Below are 27557 nucleotides of genomic sequence, written 5' to 3'. Positions count from 1 at the left end.
CTTAAGTTATTACAGTCTCAGAAAGCTGAGAAAAACCCAGTTAATGCTGAGAGTCCTCTAAGTTTCAGGAACTAGCACTTCTAGAAACCTCTAGACCTGGAATAAAAGGCCCCAAGTAGCTGGGACTACAGGCAAGTGCCACCTGGCCTTGATAATTGTTTTTGTAATTTTCTTTTTTTTTTTTTTTTTTTGTAGAGGTGTTATGTTGCCATGTTGCCCAAGCTGGTCTTGAACTCCCAAACTCAAGTGATCTGCCTACCTCAGTCTCCCAAAGTTCTGTGAGATTATATGCATGAGCCATTGCACCTAACCAAGATATTGTAATTATGAAACAGACATAATGTTAAAAATTCGGATAATTTAAAAAAAATAACATTTGGAAATCAAAAACATGATGGCAGAAATGAAAAAATTCAATGGAAGTGCTGGAAGTTGAAGTTGAGGAATTTACCTAAAAATTAGAACAAAAATATATAGAGAGGAAAATAAGAGACAGACATAAGAAAATTGGAGGATCAGCCCAGGAAATTTAACATATGAACAACGTGAAGTTCTAGAGGAAAAGAACAGAAAAAGTACATGGCAAAAATTAATACAATAATTCAAGAAAATTTCCCAGATTAAAACACATGGAATTTGGATATTGAAAGGGGTCAGCAAATGCCCAGTAAAATGGATGATAAGAGACCTACACCAAGGCATATCCTTATGGAATTTCAGAACCTGGGGATGAAGAGAAGATGCTAACAGCGTTTAGAGGACGACAACAATACCAACACCAACAAATATTCAGAGAATGAGGAATCAGAATGGCTTCTGTATTCCAACAAGAACACAGAAGACAATGGAGCAATTCCTTTTACATTATAAATGGGAAGAATAGAATTCTACATGTAGACAGCCTATCAATAAAGTATAAATTTTCTAAAATTCAAAAAACGATCAAAATCTCAAAATATATAACTCATACGTATACTCTTTTGGAGGAAGCTACGGAAGGATGTGCTCCACAAATACGAAAGAGTAAACCAAGAAAGGGAAATAAATGGGATACAGGAAACATGAGATCTTATCCAGAAGAGAGGGGAGGGCAACCTCTAAAATGATGGTGATGGGGAATCCCAGGGTCAATCTGAGGGGAGTCACTATGTACCAAGAATAAAAAGCAGTTCATATTAGGGCAAGCTTGAAAATTTGTGTCCAAGCAGAGTGTGGTTTTTATCTGTATTGCTCCAGAGTAACCTGAAAGGCACTGTGAAAACCAAAGGAACCATTACTTTTACTGACAGCATCCACAATGATGAGGCTTAATGACTGAGACAGAATAATAAGACAATAAAACATATGCCCTAATGTGAATGATTGTACTAAAGTTTGGTGTGTCTTTTTGAAATCAACAGTAAGGAGAGCCTTCATCAGAAGGAGAGAGCCATCTGATTTCCATAGGCTCCAATGCAGAAGAAAACATTAACTGATCTTAATCAAAGAAATATTCCTGTATGTACAGATATGCCCATATATACATGCAATAACTTCTAGGAGGATATACAGTATAATAATCTGATATTTACACTTTTGTTCCTTTTGAATTTTGTATTGTATGCTTGTATTACCTATTCAAAAATTAAATACTATGAAAGTTTTTCTAAAAATTTAATTCAAATGCCCATAATTGTAAATGCATGTATTTAGAAATGATGATTTTATTTGTAGGGATATATTGTACAGACAAAACCTCACATTTTCAAAATTATGTATATAAGGTCATTTAGTACAGAATTAATAACAAAAGAGTGGAAACAACTTTAACAAAGGACTTGTGAAGTAATAATGTTCATCCATTCAATGGGACAGTATGAAGGCTTTTAGTAGATGATGAGGCTCATTATGTATTGATGTGAATATTTTGTCAAATGAACAAAAGCAAGATGAAGAAAAGTATGCAGAGTATGCCACATTTGTGTATAAAAGGAAGAAAAAACTTCTTGGGTGTGTGTCTCTCTGTGTGTGAATGTGTGCATCCATTTCCACATATATGCATAGAATAAAAGAATCAGAAAGAAAGGCTATCAGAAAAAATAAAAATAATTAATGACGTTTGCCTTCGAGAAGAGAAACTGGGTGGCAAGAAGAAGTCAAAGTTGAACTTTTCATTGTTTACCTTATTTAACCTTTGGATTTGAACCATATGGATGTTCTCCTTATTAAAAAGTAGGCTGGGCGCAGTGCCTCACGCCTGTAATCCTAGCACTTTGGGGGGCCGAGGTGGGTAGATCCCTTGAGGTCAGGAGTTCGAGACCAGCCTGGCCAACATGGTGAAACCCCACCTCTACTGAAAATACAAAAAAATTAGCTGGGCATGGTGGCGTGTGCACCTGTAGTCCCAGCTACTTGGGAGGCTGAGGCAGGAGAATCGCTTGAACCTGGGAGGCGGAGGTTGCAGTGAGCCAAGATCGCACCACTACACTTCAGCTTGGGTGACAGAGCAAGACTCCATCTCAAATAAATAAATAAATAAATAAATAAATACGTAAGTTTTAAAATACATAATGAATGGGATGAACTCTACATCAGACACAGGAAAATAAATAATTAGAGAATTGGAAGGTAGAATATAAGAACTCACTCAGAATAAAATACAGGGAGTAGAAAAATGAAAACTATGCAAGAAGAGGTACAGCAGGGGAATGACAGACAGCACACTTCTTATCATAACAGATATTAGAAGATAATGGAATATTCACTTTGAAATACTGAAGGAAAAAGCTGTCAACCTAGAATTTTGCCATCAGCTAAACTATTAAGAAAGACGGTTAAATAAAATCATCTTTAGGCATACAAATACTAAAAGATTTTACTACACATTATAAGACTATAACACTATTAAAATTTGTTTCAGAAACAGAAGTGTGCAGGAGAAAAATGTGGAATACAAGAAGCAAACTTCTCTCCCACTTCCAAAACAGCTGAGTTGTTCTAGTGAGCACAGATTGATGAAAAGTGTTGGAAATCTTAATTAATGGTTAGAGCCTAAGAATTATAACTTAAAAAACAATAATAACATGGTGAAGTTGTTCAAGGTAGGGGGGCGCTTAAAGCACACTAAAGATCTTACTGCAGTTGGAAGAAATTAAATGTCTAAACATTGACGGAAAAATTTTTAGTTCAGTATGTAGTTTAAAAAATTCAGAGTGGCTATTAAAATAATAGAAATAAGTTATGGCTTCCAAATCAGAATGAAATACACATTATCAAACAAAAGAAGGTAGAAAAGAGGAAAAGCACAGGATGGTAAATAGAAAACACAAAATATGGTACTATGATTAAGTCTAAATAAATGACTACATTAAAGTGTAAATGGATCAGATTTATCTATTAAAAGAAGCAATCAAATGAACAAATAACAAAATGCAACTCTATGCTTTCTGCAAGACACAGAATGAACACATACACATACACACACAGGCTGAACATAAAAAAATTGGAAAATGACGGGAAGTCCTAGCCAGAGCAATCAAGCATGAATGAGAAAGAAAGAAAATGTATTGAAATAGGAAAAGAAGAAGTCAACCTATCTTTCACTGATGATATTCCATCTTTAGAAAACCTTAAAGACTCTGCCAAAAGGCTCCTTCTAGAGTGGATACATAACTTCAGTAAAGTTTCAGGATACAAAATCAGTGTACAAAAATCAGTAGCATTTCTATACACCAATAACGTTCAGCCTGAGAGCCAAGTCAAGAACATAAGGCTATTTACAGTAGACACACACGCATGCGCGCACACTCACAAATACTTAGGAATACATTTAACCAAGGAGGTTAAAGATCTCTACAAGGAGAACTACAAACTCCAGCTGAAAGAAATCATAGGTGATATACACAAATGGAAAAATATTTCATGCTTTTGAGTTGGAAGAACCAATATTGTTAAAATGGCCATACTGCTCAAAGCAATCTACAGATTCAGTACTATTTCTATCAAACCACCACTGTCATATTTCATAGTATTAAAAAAAAACTATTTTGAAATTCATATGGAGCCAAAAACGAGCCTGAGTAACCAAAGCAATCCTAAACAAAAAGAACAAAGCTGGAGGCATCACCTTACCTGACTTCAGACTATACTACAAGGATATGGTAACCAAAACAGCATAGTACTGGTACAAAAACAGACACGTACATTGTATTAGTCTGTTCTTGCACTGCTATAAAGACCTATCTGTGACTGGGTAATTTATAAAGAAAAGAGTTTTAATTGGCATATGGTTCTGCAGGCTTTTTAGGAAGCATGGCTGGGGAAGCCTCAGGAAACTTATAATCATGGTGGAAGGTGAAAGGCAAGCAGGCACATCCTACATGGCTGAAGCAGAAAGGAGAGGGGGAAATTGCCACACACTTTTAAACAACCAGATCTCCTGAGAACTCAGTCACTATTATGATAACAGCAAGGGGGGAAATCCACTCCCATGATCCAGTCACCTCCCACCAGGCCCCACCTCCAACCTTGGGGATTACAATTCGCCATGAAATTTGGGCGGAGACACAAATCCAAACCATATCACACACTAATGAACAGAATAAAAAACCTGGAAATAAAGCCATACATCTTTAGCCATCTGATCAGAAACAAATTGACAAAAATACGCAAAGGAGAAAGGACTCTCTATTCAATAAATGGTGCTGGGATAGCTGGCCAGCCACATGCAGAAGAATGAAACTGGATCCTTACCTTTTGCCATATACAAAAATTATCTCAAGATGAATCCAAGATTTAATGTGAGACCTCAAAGTATAAGAATCCTAGAAAAAAACCTGGAAAACACCATTCTGGACATCGGCCTTGGGAAAGAATTTATGGCTAAATCATGAAAAGCAATTGCAACAAAAATAAAAATTGGTAAGTGGGACCTAATTAAACTAAAGAGTTGCACAGCAAAACAAACTAGCAGGCAGAATAAACCGACAACCTACAGAATGGGAGAAAATTTTTGGAAACTGCATTCAACAAAGGTCTAATATTCATAACCTATAAAGAATTTAATTCAACAAGCAAAAAACAAATAACCCCATAAAATGTGGGCACAGGCCGGGCGCGGTGGCTCACACCTGTAATTCCAGCACTTTGGGAGGCCGAGGTGGGTGGATCACGAGGTCAGGAGTTCAAGACCAGCCTGGCCAAGATGGTGAAACCCCATCTCTACTAAAAATACAAAAATTAGCTGGGCATGGTGGTGGGCACCTGTAATCCCAGCTACTTGGGAGGCTGAGGAAGAGAACTGCTTGAACCTGAGAGGCGGAGGTTGTAGTGAGCTGAGTTCATGCCACTGCATTCCAGCCTGGGTGACAGAGCAAGACTGTGTCAAAAAAATGTGGGCACAAGACATGAACAGACACTTATCAAAAGAATACATACAAGTGGCCAATAAACATATGAAAAAATGCTCAACATCACTAACCACTAACCACCATTGAGGCCAGCTTCAGGGGCTCGTGCCTATAATGTCAGCACTTTGGGAGGCTGAGGCAGGAAGTTAGAGACCAGGCTGAGGACCATAGGAAGACCTCATTGTTACAAAAAATTTTTTTAAAATTAACCAGGCTTAGTGGCATCCACCTGTAGTCCCAGGTACTTGGGAGTCTGAGATGGGAGGATTGCTTGAGGCCAGGAGTTTGAGGCTGCAATGAATCATGATCACACTACTGCACTCCAGCCTATGTGACAGAGTAACACCTTGTCTCAAAAAAAAAACAACAAAAAAACACCAAAACCAAAAACCTCCCAAACTGCTGATAAGATATCATCTAATACCAGTTAGAATAGCTAACACTAGGTTGGTGCAAAAGTAGTTGTGGTTTTTGCCACTACTAATATTAAAAAGTCAAAAAATAACAGGTGCTGATGAGGCTGTGGAGAAAAGGAAACATTTACACACTGCTGGTGGGAATGTAAATTAGTTCAGCCACTGTGGAAAGCAGTTTGGAGATTTTTCAAAGAACTAAAAAAAAGAATTGTAATTTGATGCAGCAATCCCATTACTGAGTATATATCCAAAAGAAAAGAAATGCCTGGGCGTGGTGGCTCATGTCTGTAATCCCAGCAATTTGAGAGGCCGAGGCGGGCTGATCACTTGAGGTCAGGAGTTGGAGACCAGCCTGGCCAACATGGTGAAACCCTGTCTCTACACAAAAATTATCTGGGAGTGGTGGTTCATGCCTGTAATATCAGCTACTCGGGAGGCTGAGGCCGGAGAATCGCTTGAACCGGGAGGTGGAGGTTGCAGTAAGCAGAGATTGTGCTACTGAACTCCAGCCTGGGTGACAGAGCAAGACTCTGTCTCCTGAAAAAAGCCACACACACACACAAACCCCACAAAACAAAACAAAAAGCAAAAGAAAAGAAATCATTCTATCATGGCAGTATTCACAATAGCAGAGACATGGACTCAACCAAGTATCCAACAACAGTGGATTGAATAAAGAAAATGTGATACACGGGCACCATGGAATACTACCAAAGAATGAAATCATGTCCTTTGTAGCAACATGAATGCAGCTGAAAGGCATTATCCTAAGCAAATTAACACAGGAACAGGAATACTGCATATTGTCACTTGTAAGTGTAAGCTAAACATTGAGTACTCATGGACATAAAGATGGTGGCAATAGACACTAGTGACTACTAGAGACGGGAGGCATGGAGGAGGGAGAAAGAATTGCAAAACCATTTGATTCTATGCTCACTACCTGGGTGATGGGATAAACTGTACTCCGAACCTCTGCATTATTCAATATACCCATGAAACAAACCTGCACGTGTACCCCCGAAACTAAAAAAAAAGTTGAAATTATGAAAACATTTAAAAGGAATAGTAAAAAAAATCATGCATTCGTGTATAACACAAATATTAACAAAAAAGTTAATGTAGCAAAATTAACATAAGACAAAATAGTTCTTAAGGCAAAAAACATTTCAGGGATAAAGAGAGAAACCACACACACAAAAATGTAACCACAGATCAAGAAGATATAACAATAATGAAATTACATGCTTCTAATACAATTATCATATATTGTAACATTGAAAGAAATGAAGCAAACGTTGACAGAATTATAAGGAGAAAAAAAGCCATAGTAGGAGATGAACACAACTTACAAATCAAGCAGACAAAAATTAGAATGGGAATAGCAGCTTTGAATAATAAATTAGCAAGTGTGATATATGTGCATGTACATATCTAAACACTTGACACTCAAGTGCATATGTTATTTTCAAGTACAGATAGAACCTTTGTAAAATTTGAACTTGAAGGCAAAGAAGAAATCTCAACTTTCAAAGAATTGCTATCATACTGATCACAATATCTTACCACACAATTACATTAGAAATAATTTAAATGATAGAAAGTAGTTTAACAATCCTACTCTCTTTCTCCTCTTACTTATCAGGAAACTGAAGAATGACACTCTGAATAACTCATGAATTAAAGAAGAAATAAATACCATGTTAATAACATAACTGAACAATAATAAATGTATAAATATTTGAGTGATCTAATTAAAGTGGTGTCTCCAGGTAAATATATAGCTTAATTGTATTTATTAGAAACAAAAAATGAAAATAAATGTGTTGTATTATATTAAAAATAGCTTTAAAAGAACAATGAAGCAGTCTATGAAAGTGGAAGGAAGGAGATAATAAATATAAGAGCAGAAATTATGATATAGAAAATTAGAGAAGATACAAAACCAAAAGTTTGTTCTTGGAAAAAAGGAAAATAATGAAATAGGCAAGCCCTAGCAAGATTTATCACTGAATAAAGAAAATATATATAGGTAAGTAATATTAAGAACTAAAGCTTGGTCAACACACATGGTGTTAAATATCTTGAATATCTGGATTTATGAGAGGTGACATTACCAGTTGATGGAGAAAGATATTATCAATATGGAAAAAGCCCCTAAATTTAAATATCTACTTAGCATACACAAAGATCAAGTCCAGTTGCATTAAAGACTAAGTATAAAAATCAAAACCTAAACATTTTTTTAGAATACATTTTAGTCAAGGCGCAAAAGCACAAGCCATACAGGAAAAGATTTGTACATTTTACTACATAAAACGTGAAGATGTCAAATGAAAACAACAACAACAGCAAACTCAATATAGACAAAGTTGAAGACCAAGAACATATTGATTATAAAACAGACTGAGTTTTTAGAAAACACAAATAATGTCTACAAATTACTAAAAAATGGTTAAAAACTACTCAGTAGAAAAATGAAAGTGCACAAGAACGGGAATCCATTTGGCCGATAAACATTTGACAAGATGCCTAACCCACAGATGGCTGAAACTGTCAGAGGGTTGCAATTACATCGTGCTGGTTTTGTATGAGAAATGTGGTAACTCTCAGACACTGCAGATGGCAATATAGTTGGGGTCACCCCTTTGGAGAGCAATTCAGCATTGTTTAGTGATGTGAGATGTGTTTATTTAGGTCACCCTCAAGCAGCAGTTCTCAAACTTTAGCTTGATTCAGAATCACCTGGAGGATTTGTTAAAGCACATATTGCTAGACCCCACTCCTAGAGTTTCTGGTTCAGTAGGTCCGAGAAAGGAGCGGATTTGCATTTCCAACATATCCCAGGTGATGCTGCTGCTGCAGGCGACCACACTTTGAGAACCACTCCTTCAGACAGACTTTTGCAGATGCGCACAATGAGACCAGTCATGAGAATGTTTATTGTGAGGAATAGTAGAAAATTAGATACACCTTCAATGCCTACTGAGAGAATGAATAAGTATATAGTTTTAAAAAAATACAACAGAATATACATGGAAATTAAAATGAATGAGCTAGAGCTGCAAGTATCAACATAAAAATATTAAAAACAATGCTCTAAGAAGAAAGCAAATTGCAAAGTATAGAGGTTAATTCACTATACCTATTTTAAAATATGCAAAAAAAATATTCATGGATAACAAATAGTATAAATCATTTGTGAGCATGATAAATACTGAATTTACCATATTGGTTAATTCTGAAGAGGAGGGGAGGGTGCAAGGGTGATGGGACTGAAAACGAAGAGAAGGCCTCAACTATATCTACATTTTTATCTCTATCTATTATCGATTTATCTATCTTCATCATTATCATCATCATCATCTGTAAATATATATATGTCTGTGCGTCTCTAGTCTATCAATCATACTTTTACAAAAAAGGATGTGGAATAAATATTGCCAAAAGTTAATAATTGATAAAGTTGGACAGTAGTAAACATTATATTATATTCCTTCTTGTGTATGAAGTTCAATTATTTCATGATAAAAATACAATGAAAAGAAATGCCTGCAAAAAATACTATGCCAGACTCTGTTTCTGAGTACTGTTAAGGCTGAAAAACATCGTGTTGAGATTGAGCCTCTACTGTGGAATGAGATTTATATATGATCTTGTAGACCTCATCATCATAATATATTACAATTGGAAGTACAACGAATGATTTCAAATCTCTTCTCAGAGGAGTGGTGAAGGCTCTTGGCTTTTTGCTCTAGTTTGTGTCCTTCCTTTGCCAGTGTTGGTTCTGTAGCCCCTCCTCCAATGCGTCCCGGTTTCTAGGTTGGGATATTTGATTCCTTGGGCCAGAGGAAAATAATAGGAATATGATCATTCGAAGCCTCTCTTATTACTTTCACACACAGAGGAGAATTCTGCCTTTAATTGCTCAGTTTCTGAACTTTTGTGATGTGAAACTGGGACAACAGATAGAGTGGTAACACTCAAGGAGCTATCAAGGCTGGACTGGTTTACGCTGTAAAGCCAGAGGGACACGGTATTTCAGAAGGTGAAAGGAGAGGAGAAAGGCAGGAACCAGTGGGGCCTGGGCTGGAGAGCAGAGGTTTGGAGTTTGCCTCGGTTTCCTTTGTTCTCCAGGTGGCTGTTTCCCTCTGAATGTCCTTGGCCTGCGGACATAATGTTCTTCCTAGTTGCTTTCGATCAGCCTCACATGTGAGTGCCGAAGAGGATTTTTAAATTTAAATTTTTTTTTTATTTTTTAGATTTGCAGAGGGAGAGTCATTGACAGATTGGGTCAGAGCTGCAAAGAGGTTTTTCCATTGAGTGGGAATGCAGATACGGCACGGTTCAACATCCTTCCTGCCTCGAGCAGGCTGAAGTGTCGTGATATAACGATCTTATGTCTACTGTCAGGTGGACAAAGCCCTCAACTTTGTTTCCTTATTTATCTCTGACTACATCCTTGTCGTGTAGTTTTATTTTCCTAATTTTAGAGAGGTAGCAAGTCTATGAAGGGGCTTATGTAGGATTCAAGTCCAAGTGTTAAAGCAAACTAAATATGGCCTGAGAAGGACTCTGGTACTTCTACAGCAGAGTCCTCGTGGATGAGCTGTAACCTAGCGTAATAGATTATGGTGGAATGAGAATTATATACAATTTTGTAGACCTCATCGTCATAATACATAAAATTGAAAACACAGCTTACTAGTGTGCACCTGTAACAATAGCTGAGTGTTGGCTAATCTTAGCGGCCATACTTCAACCACTCACAGACTGCTGAATGTTACTGCGTTCAAATAAGGCAAACGCTGAGCTGTAACCAATCTCACTGTTTCTGTACCTCACTTCCGATTTCTGTATGTCACTTTACCTTTTTTGTCTACACATTTGTTCTGATCACGAGGCACCCCAGAGTCTCTGTGAATCTGCTGTGATTCTGGGGGTTGCCCAATTCACGAATTGTTCATTGCTCAACTAAACTCCTTTAAATTTAATTCAGCTAAACTTTTTCTTTTATCGTAAGTCTATGATGTTTTACACCGAGCAGTACTGCACTAGGCTCTTTGGGAATGCAGAAAATATAAGACATAGCCCTGTCGTAAAAGATCTTTATTGTTTAGTTAGGAAGACAAGATATTTGTACCTGAAACATTAAGATTGGACATAGGATCAAAGAAAATGATCCTATGCATTGAGGATGTGTTAAAGAACAAGTCATCTATATTGCCTTTGGGCTTTGCCAGCTTTGGTCCGGCTGCCTTCTGTGATCAAACATAGTGGATACTCACCATCCCTGATGTTCTTTTTGCTTTATATTGAAATAACCCCGTATTTCCCTTTTGGGGAAAACAATTGCCCAGCCTGCAAACAATCATCAAATGCCCCACAGTAACTCTTTGAAAGGAAGGCAATTTGGCACAGTAACATTCAGGATAAAAGTGACCCTAAGTCACAGCCTCTATGGAATTGTAAGCTCCTTAAGGGTTGAAGCTGGTACTTCACATCTGTATTGCACAGAGCCTGGCCCAGAGTGGTTACTCAGTGATGTCTGGTGTTATCATTGAAGATTATTTTCCAAGAGTGGGGATAGGGGGCAGGTAGGTGGATGGTGATATCTGACCCACTCTAGTGAGGAAGGCCTCACTGCATCCATGATAAATCTGAACTCTACAGATTTCATGTCACCATATTCTAGAATAGTTTGGAGCCAGAGACCTTGGCAAAGAGTCTAGGTGTCACGGAATCTTCCCTGGTTGGCCCCTCATCCTCCACTCTGAGGCATCCGTCATCCTAATCTACAGATTTGGGACTCCCACGTAGCTTCTGCATACCCTCTGGGATAAAGTTTTTCATAATTTATTATTTTCTCTTCTTTGTTGTCTGAGAGCTTTAAACCTCCATGGAGAACTGGTCCCATGGGTCACCCCCAGGGGAGTTATAGGCACATACGTGGAGTATGAGGCATTTTATAGCCAGCGACAATTCTTGTTTCTTCTCTTTCCAGTTCAGCCAGTGGCAGATCTGTGCCCTCTCCCTTTGGTTCAGTGAAGCTGTGATCCTTGAATTTGGGGTCTCTGTTCCTCAGTGGGATTCAATAACCTGTCCTGGCCACCAGTTCCAAGGTTCTGGGTATGCTTGGCCTTGGTGCTTCAGCCAGAGAAGACACTAGGAAACTAGAGAAGAAGTGGGAGGCAGGTACGTGGCTCCTCTAGAGGCCCATATCCAAAGAGCACCCTAGGTGTGGTGAATGGAAGAGGAATGTTATCAATCAAATGGATACCAAATCTAGAGGTATGATTCCTGACTTCTGTATAGCCCGATCTTTTCTTTAGAGTTTTCCCAGTTTGTAATCTCATTTTATTTTTTTGTTCAAAACCTCTTTTTAAAAATTTTTTTTAAATTTAGTTTTTAAATTATTTTATTTATTTTTATTTTTTGAGTCAGAGTCTCCTTCTGCCACCCAGGCTGGAGTGCAGTGGTGTGGTATCAGCTCACTGCAACCTCCACCTCCTAGGTTCAAGCAATTCTGCCTCAGCCTCCTGAGTAGCTGGGATTACCATGTGTGTGCCATCATGCCTGGCTAGTTTTTGTATTTTCAGTAGAGACGGGGTTTCACCATGTTGGCCAGGCTGGTCTTGAACTCCTGACCTCAAGTGATCCACCCACCTCGGTCTCGCAAAGTGCTGGGATTACAGGTGTGAGCCACCGCGCCCAGCCCAAAAGCTCTTTTACAGAGTCATTGTGGTTTTAAATATCAACTCAGTTTTCAAGTGAGAAAATGGAGGCACACAGAATTCAACTGATTTGCTTAAGCTCATATAGAGTAGGGGTGCCAAGAGACTTTGTGGGGTTTTAGTTCTCCTTCATCTCTGTTTGCCTCCTCAAGCCACCTCAAATAAACCTACAATCTAAAGAAAATTAATTTGCTTTTGTTATTCCAGGGCAGCTTCATGACGATTCCCAGAGTCCTACCAGATGGCCATTCCCATGCTGTCCCTTTATTGAAATTCTGTGGTCATCACATAGTCCATAAGCAATAGAAGCAAAAGAGTAAACAGGTTTTACCAGAGTGTAACTTTCAAGTTTCAAAGAACCCGCACATCCACTATCCCATCAATTCACAGAATGTTCTGACAGACAACAAGAATAGGTGTTATTCCTGCCTGGAGATTAGGAGCTAGAAGCTCAGAAAGCTTGATTCTCACCTTGGTTCCTGTCTGCCATGGTGGACTCTCTGGCTTGGTTTGGGTCTGGGATCTCTGTCATATATATGGCTGGAGAAGCCTCCCACTTATTTTCGTATACCTCTATTTCCCATTTGTTCCCATCATAGGGAGACTATATATCAGTAGCTTTGAGGAACAGATTGTATGTGCTCAGTATTGAAGCCCCTGGAATAATGACAGAAGTACCCAGTTAATTGATCAGATTTTATTTTAGGAATATCAGCCTCCCTGGGGAGGTGGTATGATGGAAAGATGGTGGGCTCTGGAGTCACACTGGGCTGGATTCTCATCTGGACTCTGCCACTTACTAGCTGGTTGAAGCAGGGCTTTTGAGAGCCTCACATGCTAGGTCCCTTCATCTTCCCAGCTACCTGGCAACTAAGCAAATCTAGGACTTGGTGGAACAGAGTTTGAAAACAGCTGATAGAGTACAACTTTCCGGGAAATTTAAAATTAAATTCTGTAGCTAAGAAAAAGAAATTATATGTAGAAATCAATTCAGTTTGCCTCCCACCCAAGACCATGAGAGCAGGCTGCTCCAGATATACAAGACGTCATTCCTTCAGGCATTGTTAGTCTTATAGTCCATTGGCAGTAATCGCATGGACAACACCCAAATTGATTGACTTTTCTGTAAGTATTGGTGAACTTCCTTTTCTTTCAATTTCCTTGAAAACAGATAGCTAGAAATGGAAAGGAAACTAAGTACGCTGGGTCAGCAGGATGCCACGAGCATGCGACCATCCTTTTATTACATCACTATATATTTATTGCGTGTAGACTACATGCCAGTGACTCTTTTGGCATTGGCAATGCAGTGATGAACAAACAAACAAAGGCACTATCTTCAAGGAGCTTCCTTTTGCATGAACGTGTGTGTATGTGTGTGTGTGTGCATGATGTTACAGATAAACAAATATCTACCAGATGGCAATGAGGCTGTGACGCAAAAAATCAAACTGAGAAGAGAATCAGAGAGTGAAAGGAATTGCGTTTTCAGATAGGTGGTCAGAAAGGGCCTCTCTGTGAAGGTGGCCTTGTGCAGGGAATTGAAGGAAGTGCAGGAGGAAGCCACACAGAGATGGTAGAGGGAGCAAAAGGAGCAAAGGCCCTACTTTCCCTTAATGCCGTCTCCTTCCATCTTTGGTCCAGCCCAGCAATGTACATGTTATCCTCCCCATTTGAAGATGAAGACACTGAGGCTCAGCAAGATCAAACTCACAAAGTCACAAGCTCACAGCTACGGTCTGACGGAGGTAGGGTCAAATGCAGCTCTACTGATTTCAGAGACGGTGCTGTTACCACAGGGGGCTGTCTGCATGTTGGAAAATGAGATGTGCTGCTGCTGTCACATTGCAGTGGTAGTGGGGAAGCAGGCATGCGATGAGCTGGACCCAAGAGGAATCAGACAGCAGGTCTCTGGGCTTCATCCTGGGCATCTCCTAGCCCCGCTGTCTGTCTCATGACACCTACCCGCTGTGCCTGCTCACCTTGGTTTGTTGGCTGTTTTTTTGAAATCATTTCCTGGATCTTAGTAAGTTTCTTTTCCAGTTCCTTTCACTTTTTGGGACCAGTCCCCTAGATGCCAGGTGGAGAGAACTGAGAGAGGGAGAAATCCAGCCTCTCTCACCAGGCTTGTCATGTAGCTGCACAAGCAAATAGCTGCAGGAACCAAGTTTTAATTTTTGTGCATGGGCTTCAAACTGTTTTTCCATATTTGTTAGGGAAAATCTTAGCCAGGGAGCACTATCTTTTGAGGACATCAAATTGGGCCAAGTTCCTGTGCGGCCTTTCTCCTTATTTAGTGATTGCCCCGTGTGACCCTCTCCTCTCCTGTTGACCGCTTTTTCCCTGCATGGCACTTGGCGGATAAAGTTCCCTGAACCCTGGAGAGGAAGCGGATGCTGTTAATAGCCCTGGGAGTGTGACTGTGCTTTGCAGCTCACTGGAGCCTGTGGGATATTCCTCCAGCCTTGGTGGGGCTCTGAGCTGCAGGGAAATTAACCTCCGAGTCAGGGCAGGGAGCCAGGGTTGCAGGCACGTCGTCATTGGGTGAAATGAAATGGCAGAGGAAAATGGCACGGTGTGGAGGGAAAGCACAGGCTTTTTTTGTCAGAAGCTCTGGGGTTTGGCTCTTCTCTGTGCCATGTAGTTCTTTGATCTTGTGCAAGTTACTTACGGTCTCTCTGAGCCTTCAGTTATTTCAATTGCATGAAAACTAAGACAACACCTCTATATCAAGAAGAGTTCATAGGATCATAGTACAGTATTGTGGGGATGAAGCGAGATAGTATCAGCTCATCAGAATCTAGCCCATGGGAGGGGTTCCATAAATGACTTTTCTTTGTTTCTTTTTTTTTTTCTTGAGACGGAGTCTTGCTCTGTCACCAGGCTGGAGTGCAGTGGCACGATCTCGGCTCACTGCAACCTCCGCCTTCCGGGTTCAAGCGATTCTCCTGCTTCAGCCCCCTGAGTAGCTGGGGCGCCCTGCCCAGCTACTGTAGGGCATGTCCTACAGGCGCCCACCACCACGCCCAGCTAATTTTTGTATTTTTAGTAGAGACGGGGTTTCACCGTGTTGGCCAGGATGGTCTCGATTTCTTGACCTTATGATCTGCCCGCCTCCCAAAGTGTTGGGATTACAGGCCTGAGCCACCGCGCCCAGACTCCTTTCTCCTTTTTTTGGAGAGAAGCTCATCTTTCTACCAACACATGACCCGAAGAAGTGTTGGGGCGGGGGGGAAGAGGAGTAGAATTTGGATGCTCTGAAACTCTTGTTCAGAAATAGTTTCTCATTGGACTTGTCTCTGATGTCTTAAATGATTCCATCAGAAATTCATTGTTGGGTTAGGCATTGCCTCCCATCTAGGTTGCTTTCATCTGATTACAGTTAGAAGGTGGTAGAGCTGAGATTTGAAGGCATCAGGTGGTCTAATGCCTGAATGTAGCCTTAACCACTATGCTCTCCTGACTCTTTCCGTGGACCTCACAACCTCTTCTAACGATTCCTCTGGGCATATTAGCTACTTCCACCTGCCTCTCCCCTGGCTTGCTGGGGTGCCTCCCCCTCCCTCCACTGCACTTGGTTTTGTCAGTTAAGGATTGCCTTCTTTCCACCGTCCCCCACCCTCAGTGCGATTTAATTGGGAAATTGTTTCTTGATCTTACCTGTCCTGTCTTCCTTCTATGCCAACTTCACTGCGCCCTACTTTGTTCTACCAGACACATTGCAATTAGCTCATCACATCTCTGTCCTAACCCTTGAGTACTTCTCTATCTTTCCTAAAAGACACGGTTCTTAAAAGGCAGGACTTGCAACTCATTTTGGGTTAGAGGCCTGATGCCTAGTACCATGCCTGGCACTCAGGGTCTCCTTGAAGAATGCTTGAATGAGGAACTGGCAGGCATAGAACTGTGGATAAACCACTTCACTGAGTTAAAAAATTAATAGGTTCAGAAATTTCCAGGAGTTAGATAGCTGTGAGATTCTCTCTCTCAATCTTTTTATTTTTTTTTCAACTTTTATATTCAGGGGGTACATGTGCAGGTTTGTTAAAAATATGGAATGTGGCTGGGCATGGTGGCTCATGCCTGTAATCCCCGCACTGTGGGAGGTCGAGGTGAGTGGATCATTTGAGGTCAGGAGTTTGAGACCAGCCAGGCCAATATGGTAAAATCCTGTCTCTATTAAAAATACAAAAATTAGCTGGATGTGGTGGCATGTGCCTGAAATCCAAGCTACTCGGGAGGCTGAGGGAGGAGAATCACTGGAACTTGGGAGGCGGAGGTTGCAGTGAGCCAAGATTGCGCCACTTCACTCCAGCCTGGGCAACAGAGCGAGACTCTGTATCAAAAAGAAAAAAATATGGAATGCTTCACAAATTTGTGTGTCATTCTCATGCAGGGACCATGCCAATCTTCTCTGTATCATTCCAGTTTTAGTATATATGCTGCTGAAGCGAGTATTCTCTTAATCTTTTTAATGAATGAATGTGCATTAATATACACTAGCAAAAGAAGTAATGAGACATTTAAAAATTATTTTATTCATTTAAACTCTTTGAATGTTGTTCTCCATGTATCAATCCAATCTATTTGACAACTTGAGTTCATTTCTTGAGTCTCTCAAAGAATGCAATTAAGTGTCAGGCAGTAGAGGAAGAGCTGATGGAGATTCAAGCATTTTTCTAGAATCATTCAGTTTAGATTTTGGGTTTCTGATTTGGAATTCAAGAAAAGGTTCCCTTGCAGTTTGTTAATTAGCATTAGGCTAGGGGGAGCAATAAGGACTCACTGGGCTTCAGTGCAGGTGCAATTGCTCATGCGTGTCCAACCAAACCCCGGATATCAGTTGTCCCCCATCCCCCATTTCTCTGCAGAACAAGAGACAACAGATAATTTGGGGACAGTTTGGCTGCTTGGTGGTGGCATAGGTGGTATGTGTGTCCATAAAGTAGGGTAACTACTGCTTAACACAGTAAGGTGGTGGTCTTTTTCGCTCGTGTGACAGTCCTGTGTGAGTCAAGGGCAGGGATTGGCAAATTACAGCCCATGGTCCAAATCCAGCTTGTAGCCTGTTTGTGTATGGCCCATGAGCTAAGAAAGGGTTTTACATTTTAAAGAGTTGCAAAAACAAACAAAAAAACCCACAGAGAAGAATGTGTGGCAGAAACTGCCTGTGGCTCCTAAAGCTGAAACTATTTGAATCTGATCCGTTACCGAAAATGTTGGGTAACCCCTGCTCCAGGAAGAAGTGAGTGGTTTTCCTCAGGGATCTAGGATCCTGCCAGCTCTTGGCTCTATGATGGGGAAAGAGATAGTGGGGAAGACACTCCCTGTCCTTAAAAAGTCTCAGTCCACAGGTAAAATGCATCACTGCCTGGATGCAAGGGGATAAAAAGTTAGCCCTTGGCTCTCCCTCTCTCCTTTTCTCTTGTATCCTACTTCTTTACTCCTCCTTCAGTTTTTGAGAAACAAGAGCAGACCCTTTCAATGTAGCTAATCTGGGCCTGATACAAAGCCCACAGGTTCTGGCACCCTCTCTCTAAGCCATGGATCAGAGATCTGAAAGTATTAAAAAGTAATACCTGCTCTGTACCAGGCTCCATGGTGGATGTTAGGGGGGGCATCTGTATCAGGCCCCAGGGTGGATGCTGGGCACCTGCTCTGTACCAGACCCCAGGGTGGATGTTGCGGGGGCATCTGTATCAGGCCCCAGGGTGGATATTGCGGGGGGAGGCCTCTGTATCAGGCCCCAGAGTGGATGTTGGGGGGGCATCTGTACAAGGTCCCAGGGTGGGTGCTGGGAGGGCATCTGTATCAGGCCCCAGGGTGGATGCTGGAGCACCTGCTCTGTACTAGGCCCCAGGGTTGATGCTGGGGCACCTGCTCTGTACCAGACCCCAGGGTGGATGTTCGGGGGCATCTGTACAAGGTCCCAGGGTGGGTGCTGGGGCACCTGCTCTGTGCCAGGCCCCAGGGTGGATGCTGGGGCCACCTGCTCTGTACCAGGCCCTGAGATAGATGCTTGGGGCACTTGCTTTGTACCAGGCCCTGGGGCAGCTGGTGGGAGAATCTGCTCTGTACCAGCCTCCATGGTGATGCTGGAGAAACCTGGTCTGTACCAGGCCCCAGGGTGGATGCTGGGGGCACCTGCTGTGCACCAGGCCTTAGGATGGATGTTGGGGGTACCTGCTCTGTAGCAGGCCCTGGGATAGAGGCTGGGGGCATCTGTACCCTCCACTGTGGTTCCTAGGTCAGAACAGGTGCCCTGTGCATTTGTTTGCTTGACCTGCATACGAGTTTGGAGGAATGAGGTAAGGAAAAAGGCTTCCTAGTGAAGACAGGACTATCAAACTTGAGTCACAGCTGAAAGGACAGGTAAGATTTAGAAATAATAGTAAGAATTTATAGATGACACAACCGAGCTAGTAAATTGTAGACGCAGGGCTTGATCCCAGAGCTGTTTGACTCTAAATCTCATTCTCTCCACGACTATGAAAAATAATGAATTTTTCAGAGAGTTTGACGATGAAACTGTCTAACACAGTAAGTCAAGTCAAACTTCTAGAGCATCTGTGTGCAGTATTTCCACTGGGAAAGGTGATCATTGTTTGGAGGCTGCTACATTGTAAGCGAGGTTGCAAAGGAGATAAATGGGAGGGAATTGCGTCCTGAAATTTCCTTGAGCCAACAGAAGCATGAAGTGTCTGGGGCTGCAATGCAATTATGTGAGAGGAAGCCAATGTTTATAGACTTCCCACTGTGGGGATGTTAGGCATGGTGAAGACGCACGCAGAAATCTGAAAACTTTGAACTTGTTTATTTCTGATTTTGTATCTCTACATGCTTTCATTGCCAGGAATTCTGAAGCCAGAAGGAACTTGCTAATTATTTATAGGGGAAAGAACAAGGGCTTTAGACCTTGGCAAACCTGGATTCAAATTCCAGTTCAGGAATCTGTGACTGTAGCAAAACATTTTTTTTCTCCAAAGGGTCAGAAACAGTAAATAATTTGCCCAAGTTATACAACTAGGACAGAATTGCTTTATTTATGTCACCGCATAACAAAGCAGCCTAAAACTTAGTGGTTTAAACAACAATCAGCTATTTAGCTCATAGATTTTTAATTTGGGGAGGGCTCAGCAGGGAAGGCTGGTGTCAGCTTGGCCAGCTCAATGGGGGCTGAATGGTCTGTTTCTCAGACAGCTTATTCACCTGGCTGGTACGCTGGTGCTGGCTGTCAGTGGAAGCTTGGCTAGGGCTGAGGGCTGAGGGACTTAGTTCCTCTTCACTTAGGCACCTCCACAGGCTACATAGGCTTCCTCACACTACTGTGACTGGGTTTCAAGAAGCAAGAAGAGGAAACTGATGGTTTCCAAGCCCCGGGCCTGGAAACTGGCACAGCATCACTTCCACCTTATTCTGTTAAGCCATCACAGAACCCAGATTCAATGGGAATGGCCAAAGACCCTCCTTTTGGATGGGAAGAGTGTTCAAGAATTTGGGGCTGTATTTTAAAACTGGCACAAAAATGGAGATATTATATTTTCTCATTTAATTCTAAAATGAGATAGGAAGTAATCTCTTGGGAACTCTTTTGTATTATCTGTTTTTTAAAAAATGGGATTATTTAGCTCCAATATCAACTTGAAATATATGACCATGAGTGAATGGGATTCACGAATCATATATTTCAAGTTGATATTGAAGCTTAAATTCAAACCCAGTATGGATCCAAACCCAATTATGTTGATTCTGTCTTTTAACAGTCACGTTCACTCTCCTACTGGCATTTCCGCAGTTAAAGTCACCCTCACTCCATGCTATACTTGCAACAACCTCCTAACCCAGCCTTCCTTCCTGCCTCCTCCTTTTTTTTTTTTTTTTGACATGGAGTCTCGTTCTGTCACCCAGGCTAGAGTGCAGTGGCATGATCTCAGCTCACTGCAACCTCTGCCCCCCGATTCAGGTGATTCTCCTGCCTCAGCCTCTCGAGTAGCTGGAATTACAGGTGCCCACCACTACACTGGGCTAACTTTTGTACTTTTAGTAGAGACAGGGTTTCACCATGTTGGCCAGGCTGATCTTGAACACCCAACCTCAGGTGATCCGCCTGCCTTGGACTCCCAAAGTGCTGGGATTACATGCGTGAGCCACCGTGCACAGCTTCTGCCTCTTACCTTGTTCCCCTCCAAACCTGCCCCTTCTAAGGGGTAAAAAGAATAGCATTGCTTCTCTGCTTATAATTCTTAAAGGCTCCCTGTGGCCTTTAGACTGAAGCTCAGCTTTTTCCTTTCCCTTAATTTGGTTGCTGGCCCTTCATGGTGCCCCAGCCTACTCCTCAGGCTCAGAAACAGTCATTTTTTCTCTCTCTATTATTCCAGGAGAAGTCAACATGTAGATTTCCCCCTTGACATTTATTGACTCAAACATGATGCTAAGTGCTTTACAGGAATTATTTAACTTACATTTTCACAACAACTCTGTGAGGTTCTCTTTTATTTGAAGCCAGGTATGCTTGCTTGGGAAATCAAGCTGTTGAATTCTATGGTAAACTGTCTCTACTTGAAGTTTCCCAAATGCACAGTCTCCTGTCTGGTGTCTGGAACTTTATACTTGTTATGTCTTCTCTCTATCTCTACCTTTTGTCTCACTAACTTATACTTCCTTTTCAGGTTCAGCTTTAGACAGTCTTCTCTCCAGGAAGATTTCTCAAGACTGGTTGAGCTTCCCCGCTATTTCTGCCCATAGTACCCTGTCTTATTCTTAGCCAGTGCATTTCATTTTGTACTGATATTATTTGTTTTCTCATGTCCCTCATGTACTGTAAATTCTTTGAGGGTAAGAACAGGGTCTTTACATCATGTTTTTCTTCTGAAGTGAAAGGCATTTTAGTACAACATCTTCCAACCTCACAGGTTCTCTTTGAGCTTTCATTGTCTATGAGGCTATGAGTTTGCTGAGCTCTCACTGCCACAGATGCAGCCATATACCAAAAACTGGACCCAGGTAACTGAATTTGTCATGATGGGCTTTGCTGGCATTCATGAAACACACCTCCTCTTCTTCATACTCTTCCTCACCATGTACCTGTTCACCTTGGTAGAGAATTTGGCCATCATTTTAGTGGTGGGCTTGGACCACCGACTATGGAGACCCATGTATTTCTTCCTGACACACTTGTCTTGCCTTGAAGTCTGGTACACTTCTGTTACAGTGCCCAAGATGCTGGCTGTTTTTATTGGGGTGGATGGTGGCAAGAATATTTCTTATGCTGGCTGCCTGTCCCAGCTCTTCATCTTCACCTTCCTTGGGGCAACTGAGTGTTTCCTACTGGCTGCTATGGCCTATGATCGTTATGTGGCCATTTGCATGCCTCTCCACTATGGGGCTTTGGTGTCCTGGGGCACCTGCATCCGTCTGGCAGCTGCTTGTTGGCTGGTAGGCTTCCTCACACCCATCTTGCCAATCTACCTCATGTCTCAGCTAACATTTTGTGGCCCAAATGTCATCGACCACTTCTTCTGTGATGCCTCACCCTTGCTAGCCTTGTCGTGCTCAGATGTCACTTGGAAGGAGACTGTGGATTTCCTGGTGTCTCTGGCTGTGCTACTGGCCTCCTCTACGGTCATTGCTGTGTCCTACGGCAACATTGTCTGGACACTGCTGCACATCCGCTCAGTTGCTGAGCGCTGGAAGGCCTTCTCTACCTGTGCAGCTCACCTGACTGTGGTGAGCCTCTTCTATGGCACTCTTTTCTTTATGTATGTCCGGACCAAGGTGACTTCCTCCATCAACTTCAACAAGGTGGTATCTGTCTTCTACTCTATCGTCACGCCCATGCTCAATCCTCTCATCTACAGTCTTAGGAACAAGGAAGTGAAGGGAGCTCTGGGTCGAGTCTTTTCTCTCAAGTTTTGGAAGGCACAGTGAGGAGGCAGGTGGGAACCCAGTTTCCTTGCCTTGGATATTTAAAAACAGGTTGGTCAATAATATTTAAGCTGAGTCCACATCAAGAATGCAGTTCCATTTATAACAGCCACAAAAAATACAATACCTAGGAATACAACTAACCAAGGAAGTGAAAGATATTTATAAGGGGAACAACAAAACAATGCTAAAAATATCAGAGATGACACAAACAAATGAAAAAACATTCCATGCTCACAGATTGGAAGAATCAATGTCATTAAAATGGTCATACTGCCCAAAGCAATCCACAGATTCAATGCTATTCCTATTAAACTATCAAAGTCATTTTTCACAGAATTAGAAAAAACTATTATAAAATTCATATGAAAGCAAAAAAGGAGCCCAAATTGCCAAAGCAATCCTAAGCAAAAACAACAACAACAACAATGAAAACAAAAAAATAAATCTGGAGGCATATTATCTAACTTAAAACTATACTATAAGGCTACAGTAACCAGAACAGCATGGTACTAGAACAAAAACTGACACATAGACCAATGGGACAGAATAGAGAACCCAGAAATAAAGCTGCGCATTGCTACCAACTGATCTTTGAAAAAGTTGACAAAAGTAAGCAATGGAGAAAAGATTCCCTACTCAATAAACGGTGCTGGGAAAACTGGCTGGCCATATGCAGAAGATTGAAACTGAACCTCTACTTATTGTCATATTCAAAAATTAAGATGGATTAAAGACTTAAATGTAAGACCTCAAAATATAAAAAAATCCTGGAAGAAGACCTAGGAAATACCCTTCCGGACATTGGTCTTGGGAAAGAATTTATTACTAAGTTCTCAAAAGCAATTGCAATGAAAAACAAAAATTGACAAGTAGGACTTAATTAAATAGCTTCTGCACAGTAAAATAAACTGTTGACAAGACAAACAGGTAAACTAACAAAGAAAATATCTACAAACTATACATCTGACAAAGGTTTAATATCCAGAATCTATAAGGGACTTAAATCAACAAGAAAAAAAAATTAATCCCATTAAAAAGTGGGCAGAGGACATGAACAGACACTTATCAAAAGAAGATATCCAAGCTGTAAACAAACATGAAAAAATTCTCATCATCATTAATCATCAGAGAAGTGCAAATGAAAACATAATGAGATACCATCTCACGCCAGTTAGAATGGCTATTATCAAAAAGTTAAAAAATAACAGATGTTGGGGAGGTTGCAGAGAAAAGGGAATGCTTGTGCATTGTTGATGGGAGTGTAAATTAGTTCAGCCATGTGGAAAGCAGTTTGAAGATTTCTCAAAGAATGAAAAATAGAACTACTATTCAAACCAGCAATCCCATTACTAGGTATATACCCAAAGTAAAATAATCGTTCTATCAAAATGACACATGCACTTATATGTTCATCATGACACTATTCACAGTAACAAAGAGATGGAATCAACCTAGGTGTCCATCAATGGTAGATTGGATAAAGAAAACGCAATACATATACACCATGGAATACTATGCAGCCATAAAAAAGAATGAAATTGTATTATATGCAGCAACATGGATGTAGTGGGAGGCCATTATCCTAAGCAAATTAATGCAGAAACTGAAAATCAAATATTTTATTTTCTCACTTGTAAGTACGAGCTAAATCTTGGGTACACATGAACATAAAGATGGGAATAAGAGATATTGGGGAATAAGAGATATTATGTCACTTTGGCCTCCTGAGTAGCTGGGACTACAGGTGCACAAAAGGAGGGAGAGAGGGAGGGGGCAATGGCTGAAAAACTGCCTATTGGGTACTATGTTCCTATCTAGGTGACAGAATGAACAGAATCCAAACCTCAGCATCCCACAATATATCCTTGTGACAAATCTGCACATGTACCCCCTGAATCTAAAATAAAAATGGAAATTAAAAAAAAATAAAAGGACAGGGGTGAGGACTATGGAAGGGGGCTCTGGTCTGAATAGTCTGGAGTTATGGACTATATATTAGGTAAAGTAAAATGCTAAGTGTCTATAACAAGAGAGACTTAACTATAGTGTAGCTTAAAGAATGAAGATTTTCTTTTTCTGGCAAGTATCCACAGTGAGTATTCCAGGCTGGTGGGTGGCTCTGTTCAGCTTTAAGGACGCAAGTTCATTCCATCTTGCAGGATCAACATCCCCTAGGATATTGGCTGAGAAAGTTCTGCTGGCCAAATCCAGCTGAGCACTTGTTTTTGTTTTTGTTTTTTTTTTTGAGATGGAGTCTTGCTGGGTGACTTTAAATATCTACCTTTTGAGTGTTTATCATATGCTGAGACGTTTCATACAGTTTCTTGTTTTATCATCTCAACAACCCGAAGATAAAGTCTTAGTCTCATTTTACTTTGGAGCAAACTGAGGCTTGGAGAGGTAAGGTAACATGTCCAGGTTTATACAGCTATGACAGCAGGAGGACATGAACCAGGTCTGTCTGGCTCCACTCAACGACTCTACCTGTCTCCTCTCAAAGACCTCTTCCAATGCTAATTTTGCATAAGTTAATTCATTCATTTACCAATCACGTATTCTGTCTCCTCACTGTATGAGGTGCTGGCTGGGTGCTGAGAGGCCATAGAATGAATTAGACCAGATGCTTCTATCAAGGACAATATTATTTGCAAACATGTCTCCCCTCCCCTTGATAGAATGAAATATAAAATAGAAGCAGCTCAGGGACAGGGAGGAGTTCAGACCTGTGTGATGGGGCTCAGAAGAAGGTTCGCCCTCCTGGTGGGGAGTTCAGGGAGGCATCCCTGAGAAAGCCACACCCTTCATGGTTCACTTCAGTTTTTCCCACTTGAGATAATGCCAGCCAAACATTTAGTCTTTTGTGTTCTTTTCAGGATGGAGAAGGATGATGTAGCATTTGGGAAGGAAGAGGGAGGACATGAGTCCTCCTCCTGATGCCAAGATGAAAAAGACCTCCACGGCCGTGGTGTCTTTGCTATGGGCATGCATGTGGGCAGGTATGAGGGACACCCCGACACAGGAGCAGACAACGTGCTGAGAGTGAGATGCTTTGCTTCACTGAAGGTGTCAGGCAGCTGGCAGGTGGGGAAGGTCACCAGCAAGCTGACCAGATCTAGCAAACTCAAGTAGCCCAGCATGGCATAGAACAGTTCCAAGGAGCCTTTATCACACTTTACAGTCACTGTGGGCCCAGGTTCTTTAGAGTTTCAAGTCTGTGGGGGCCATCTGGTCACCCAGAGTGCACACAAAGCTGCCTGGGTCAGGGAACAGGCAGTGAGGATGGTGCTGGGGAGGACTGGCCCCGCCTACCTCCTAAGCTGGGTGTCTGGCTGGGTGGCATGGAAGGCTGCCACCACCACAATGGTCTTGGCCAGCACAGTGGACATGCAGACCGTGAAGGTGACCCCAAAGGCTGCCTGGTGCACAGCACAGGTGATGGGGTCTGGGTGGCCAATGAACTTGAAGGGGCAGAGGAAGCTGAGGGCCAAGGAGGACAGCAGGAGGTAGCTGAGCTGGCAGTTGTTGGCTCAGATGATAGGAGTGTGGTGGTGTCAGATGAAGATGCCTAAGATGGCCAGGGCAAGGAGGAAGAGCAGGGCTGTGCATACAGCCAACGCCGTGTCAAGGGGCTCATGATAGAACAAGAAGTCAAGGGTTTTGGGGATGCACTTTCTCTTCTGCACATTGGGCCACTGGTTGTCAGAGCACTTCTGACACGCAACACTAATGACATGCAACACTATCTAAAAGGAGAAAGAGAAACTGGGTCAGTCAACAGAGTGGGGAAACTTTTGGAAATTTTTCCATGGTCAAGCAGTTCTACGACTTGTGATGGCTTTTCCAGCAGGCTTGGTATATTTCAGTCTCAATTTGATGGGCCTTCCAGATTGCTTGATGTCCTCGGATTTAGGGCCAAAGACACAGATGGCAGAAATCCTGACAGCAGCTGCTTATCATGCATCAGACTATCATGAAATAACACTGAGACAACCACCTGTGGAAGCTCCAGCTCCTATCTAGGATTCCTTTAAATTGACCAACCATTGTGGTAATGTTGTAATTCATAGCCACAGCGAATTAATTTACAGATTTATTCTTGCATCAGCTGATTTAGTTTAAGGAATATTTATGGAGTGCTTAGTATGTACACAGATTCTCTTTTTTAATCGTTCTACCCTTCTCTAAATAACAACATTGATAAAACTTAACAGTTTTTTATTCCATAGTGATTTTAAGGATGTATTTTGTGGCCTGAGCCCTGGAATAGTCATTTATTCTTATTTGATCTCTCCTTGATTTGGATGTATTTGTAGGGTCCTAGATACCTTGATTCCATGTCTTCTTAGTCTCCAAGTTCAAGGATTTCTCATTTCTGTCATCCTCTCTTCAGCACCTGGTGGTTCCTTCTCAGCTTCATTCAGTGGAAATTTTCTCTTCAAAAGGGCAAAAGGTATTCCCAAAGTCTCTACTTTCCCAGGGAGAGTTTTGAAGAGACTTCGTCCAAAGCTGTGGCTTCAACAAGTACCTGGATTCTGAACCTGGTCTTCCTGCTCCAATCTCCCTCCTTTGTCTATTTGTCTATTCATTTCCCCCAGACACACACTGAAATACACATTGCCTTTATACTGAAATAATTCAGAGGCTCCTCCCTATTTTCTATAGAATACAGCCCATGCTCCTGAGTCCAGCAGGTAAGGTCCTCTGTGATCTGACCACCTGCTTCCTGTATCTTGCATCACAATCGATGCTGAAACCACTCTCAGCTCCTTATTGCTTTCATGCCTTTACTATAACAACTTCCTCCTTGGCTTGGAATATCCTTATTACGCTTCATTGCCTTTGAAACCTTGCTTGTTGTTTAAGGCCTGTGTCATATGCCACCCCCTGCATAGAAAAGTCTCCCTGCCTATTCTTTGTTAGAATTAATTGTTCCAACATACTTTCATGGCTCAATGCTTGAATATTTATTTATTACAGTATTGACTTCACTTTATAGTCTAGTTTCTTTATTGAGAGATGAGCTGTGCTAGGTGTAGGGGTACAGTATTATTCTCTTAATATATCCTGAGGTATGTGGGTCCAGGGCCATGCCT

The 27557-nt window shown here is 41.5% G+C and overlaps 4 protein-coding genes and 1 non-coding gene across 5 annotated transcripts in view; 2 read left to right on the top strand and 3 right to left on the bottom strand.

Annotated features, from left to right (window-relative positions):
• The window catches only part of MED19 (mediator complex subunit 19), a 751866-nt gene that overhangs the window by 291333 nt on the left and 432976 nt on the right, over positions 1–27557 (bottom strand). The window lies entirely within an intron of this gene.
• UBE2L6 (ubiquitin conjugating enzyme E2 L6) overlaps positions 1–27557 on the bottom strand; it is a 622645-nt gene that overhangs the window by 454632 nt on the left and 140456 nt on the right. The gene's annotated exons all lie outside the window — the stretch shown is intronic.
• Positions 14060–27557, top strand: part of LOC126936107 (olfactory receptor 9Q1) — a 125312-nt gene continuing 111814 nt past the window's right edge. Inside the window, exon 1 of the mRNA XM_050758551.1 lies at positions 14060–14285. Coding sequence (XP_050614508.1) covers positions 14154–14285 — 132 coding nt within the window. The 5' untranslated portion in view covers positions 14060–14153. The remainder of the gene's footprint in view (positions 14286–27557) is intronic.
• On the bottom strand, positions 16889–16995 carry LOC126936643 (U6 spliceosomal RNA). The gene has a single exon (XR_007719475.1). It is a non-coding gene; the product is annotated as a U6 spliceosomal RNA (small nuclear RNA).
• Positions 21494–22483, top strand: LOC126936128 (olfactory receptor 6Q1). The gene has a single exon (XM_050758578.1). It carries the CDS (start codon positions 21511–21513, stop codon positions 22462–22464), a length of 954 nt encoding a protein of 317 aa, XP_050614535.1. The 5' UTR covers positions 21494–21510; the 3' UTR covers positions 22465–22483.

Source organism: Macaca thibetana, chromosome 14 (genome assembly GCF_024542745.1).
Source record: "Macaca thibetana thibetana isolate TM-01 chromosome 14, ASM2454274v1, whole genome shotgun sequence".
Taxonomy (NCBI): Eukaryota; Metazoa; Chordata; class Mammalia; order Primates; family Cercopithecidae; genus Macaca; species Macaca thibetana.
This window is presented reverse-complemented; position numbering and strand designations above follow the sequence as displayed.

Bases quoted from the DNA above. Each gene is read 5' to 3' on its own strand.
- LOC126936128 (XM_050758578.1), top strand. From the start codon at position 21,511: ATGCAGCCATATACCAAAAACTGGACCCAGGTAACTGAATTTGTCATG.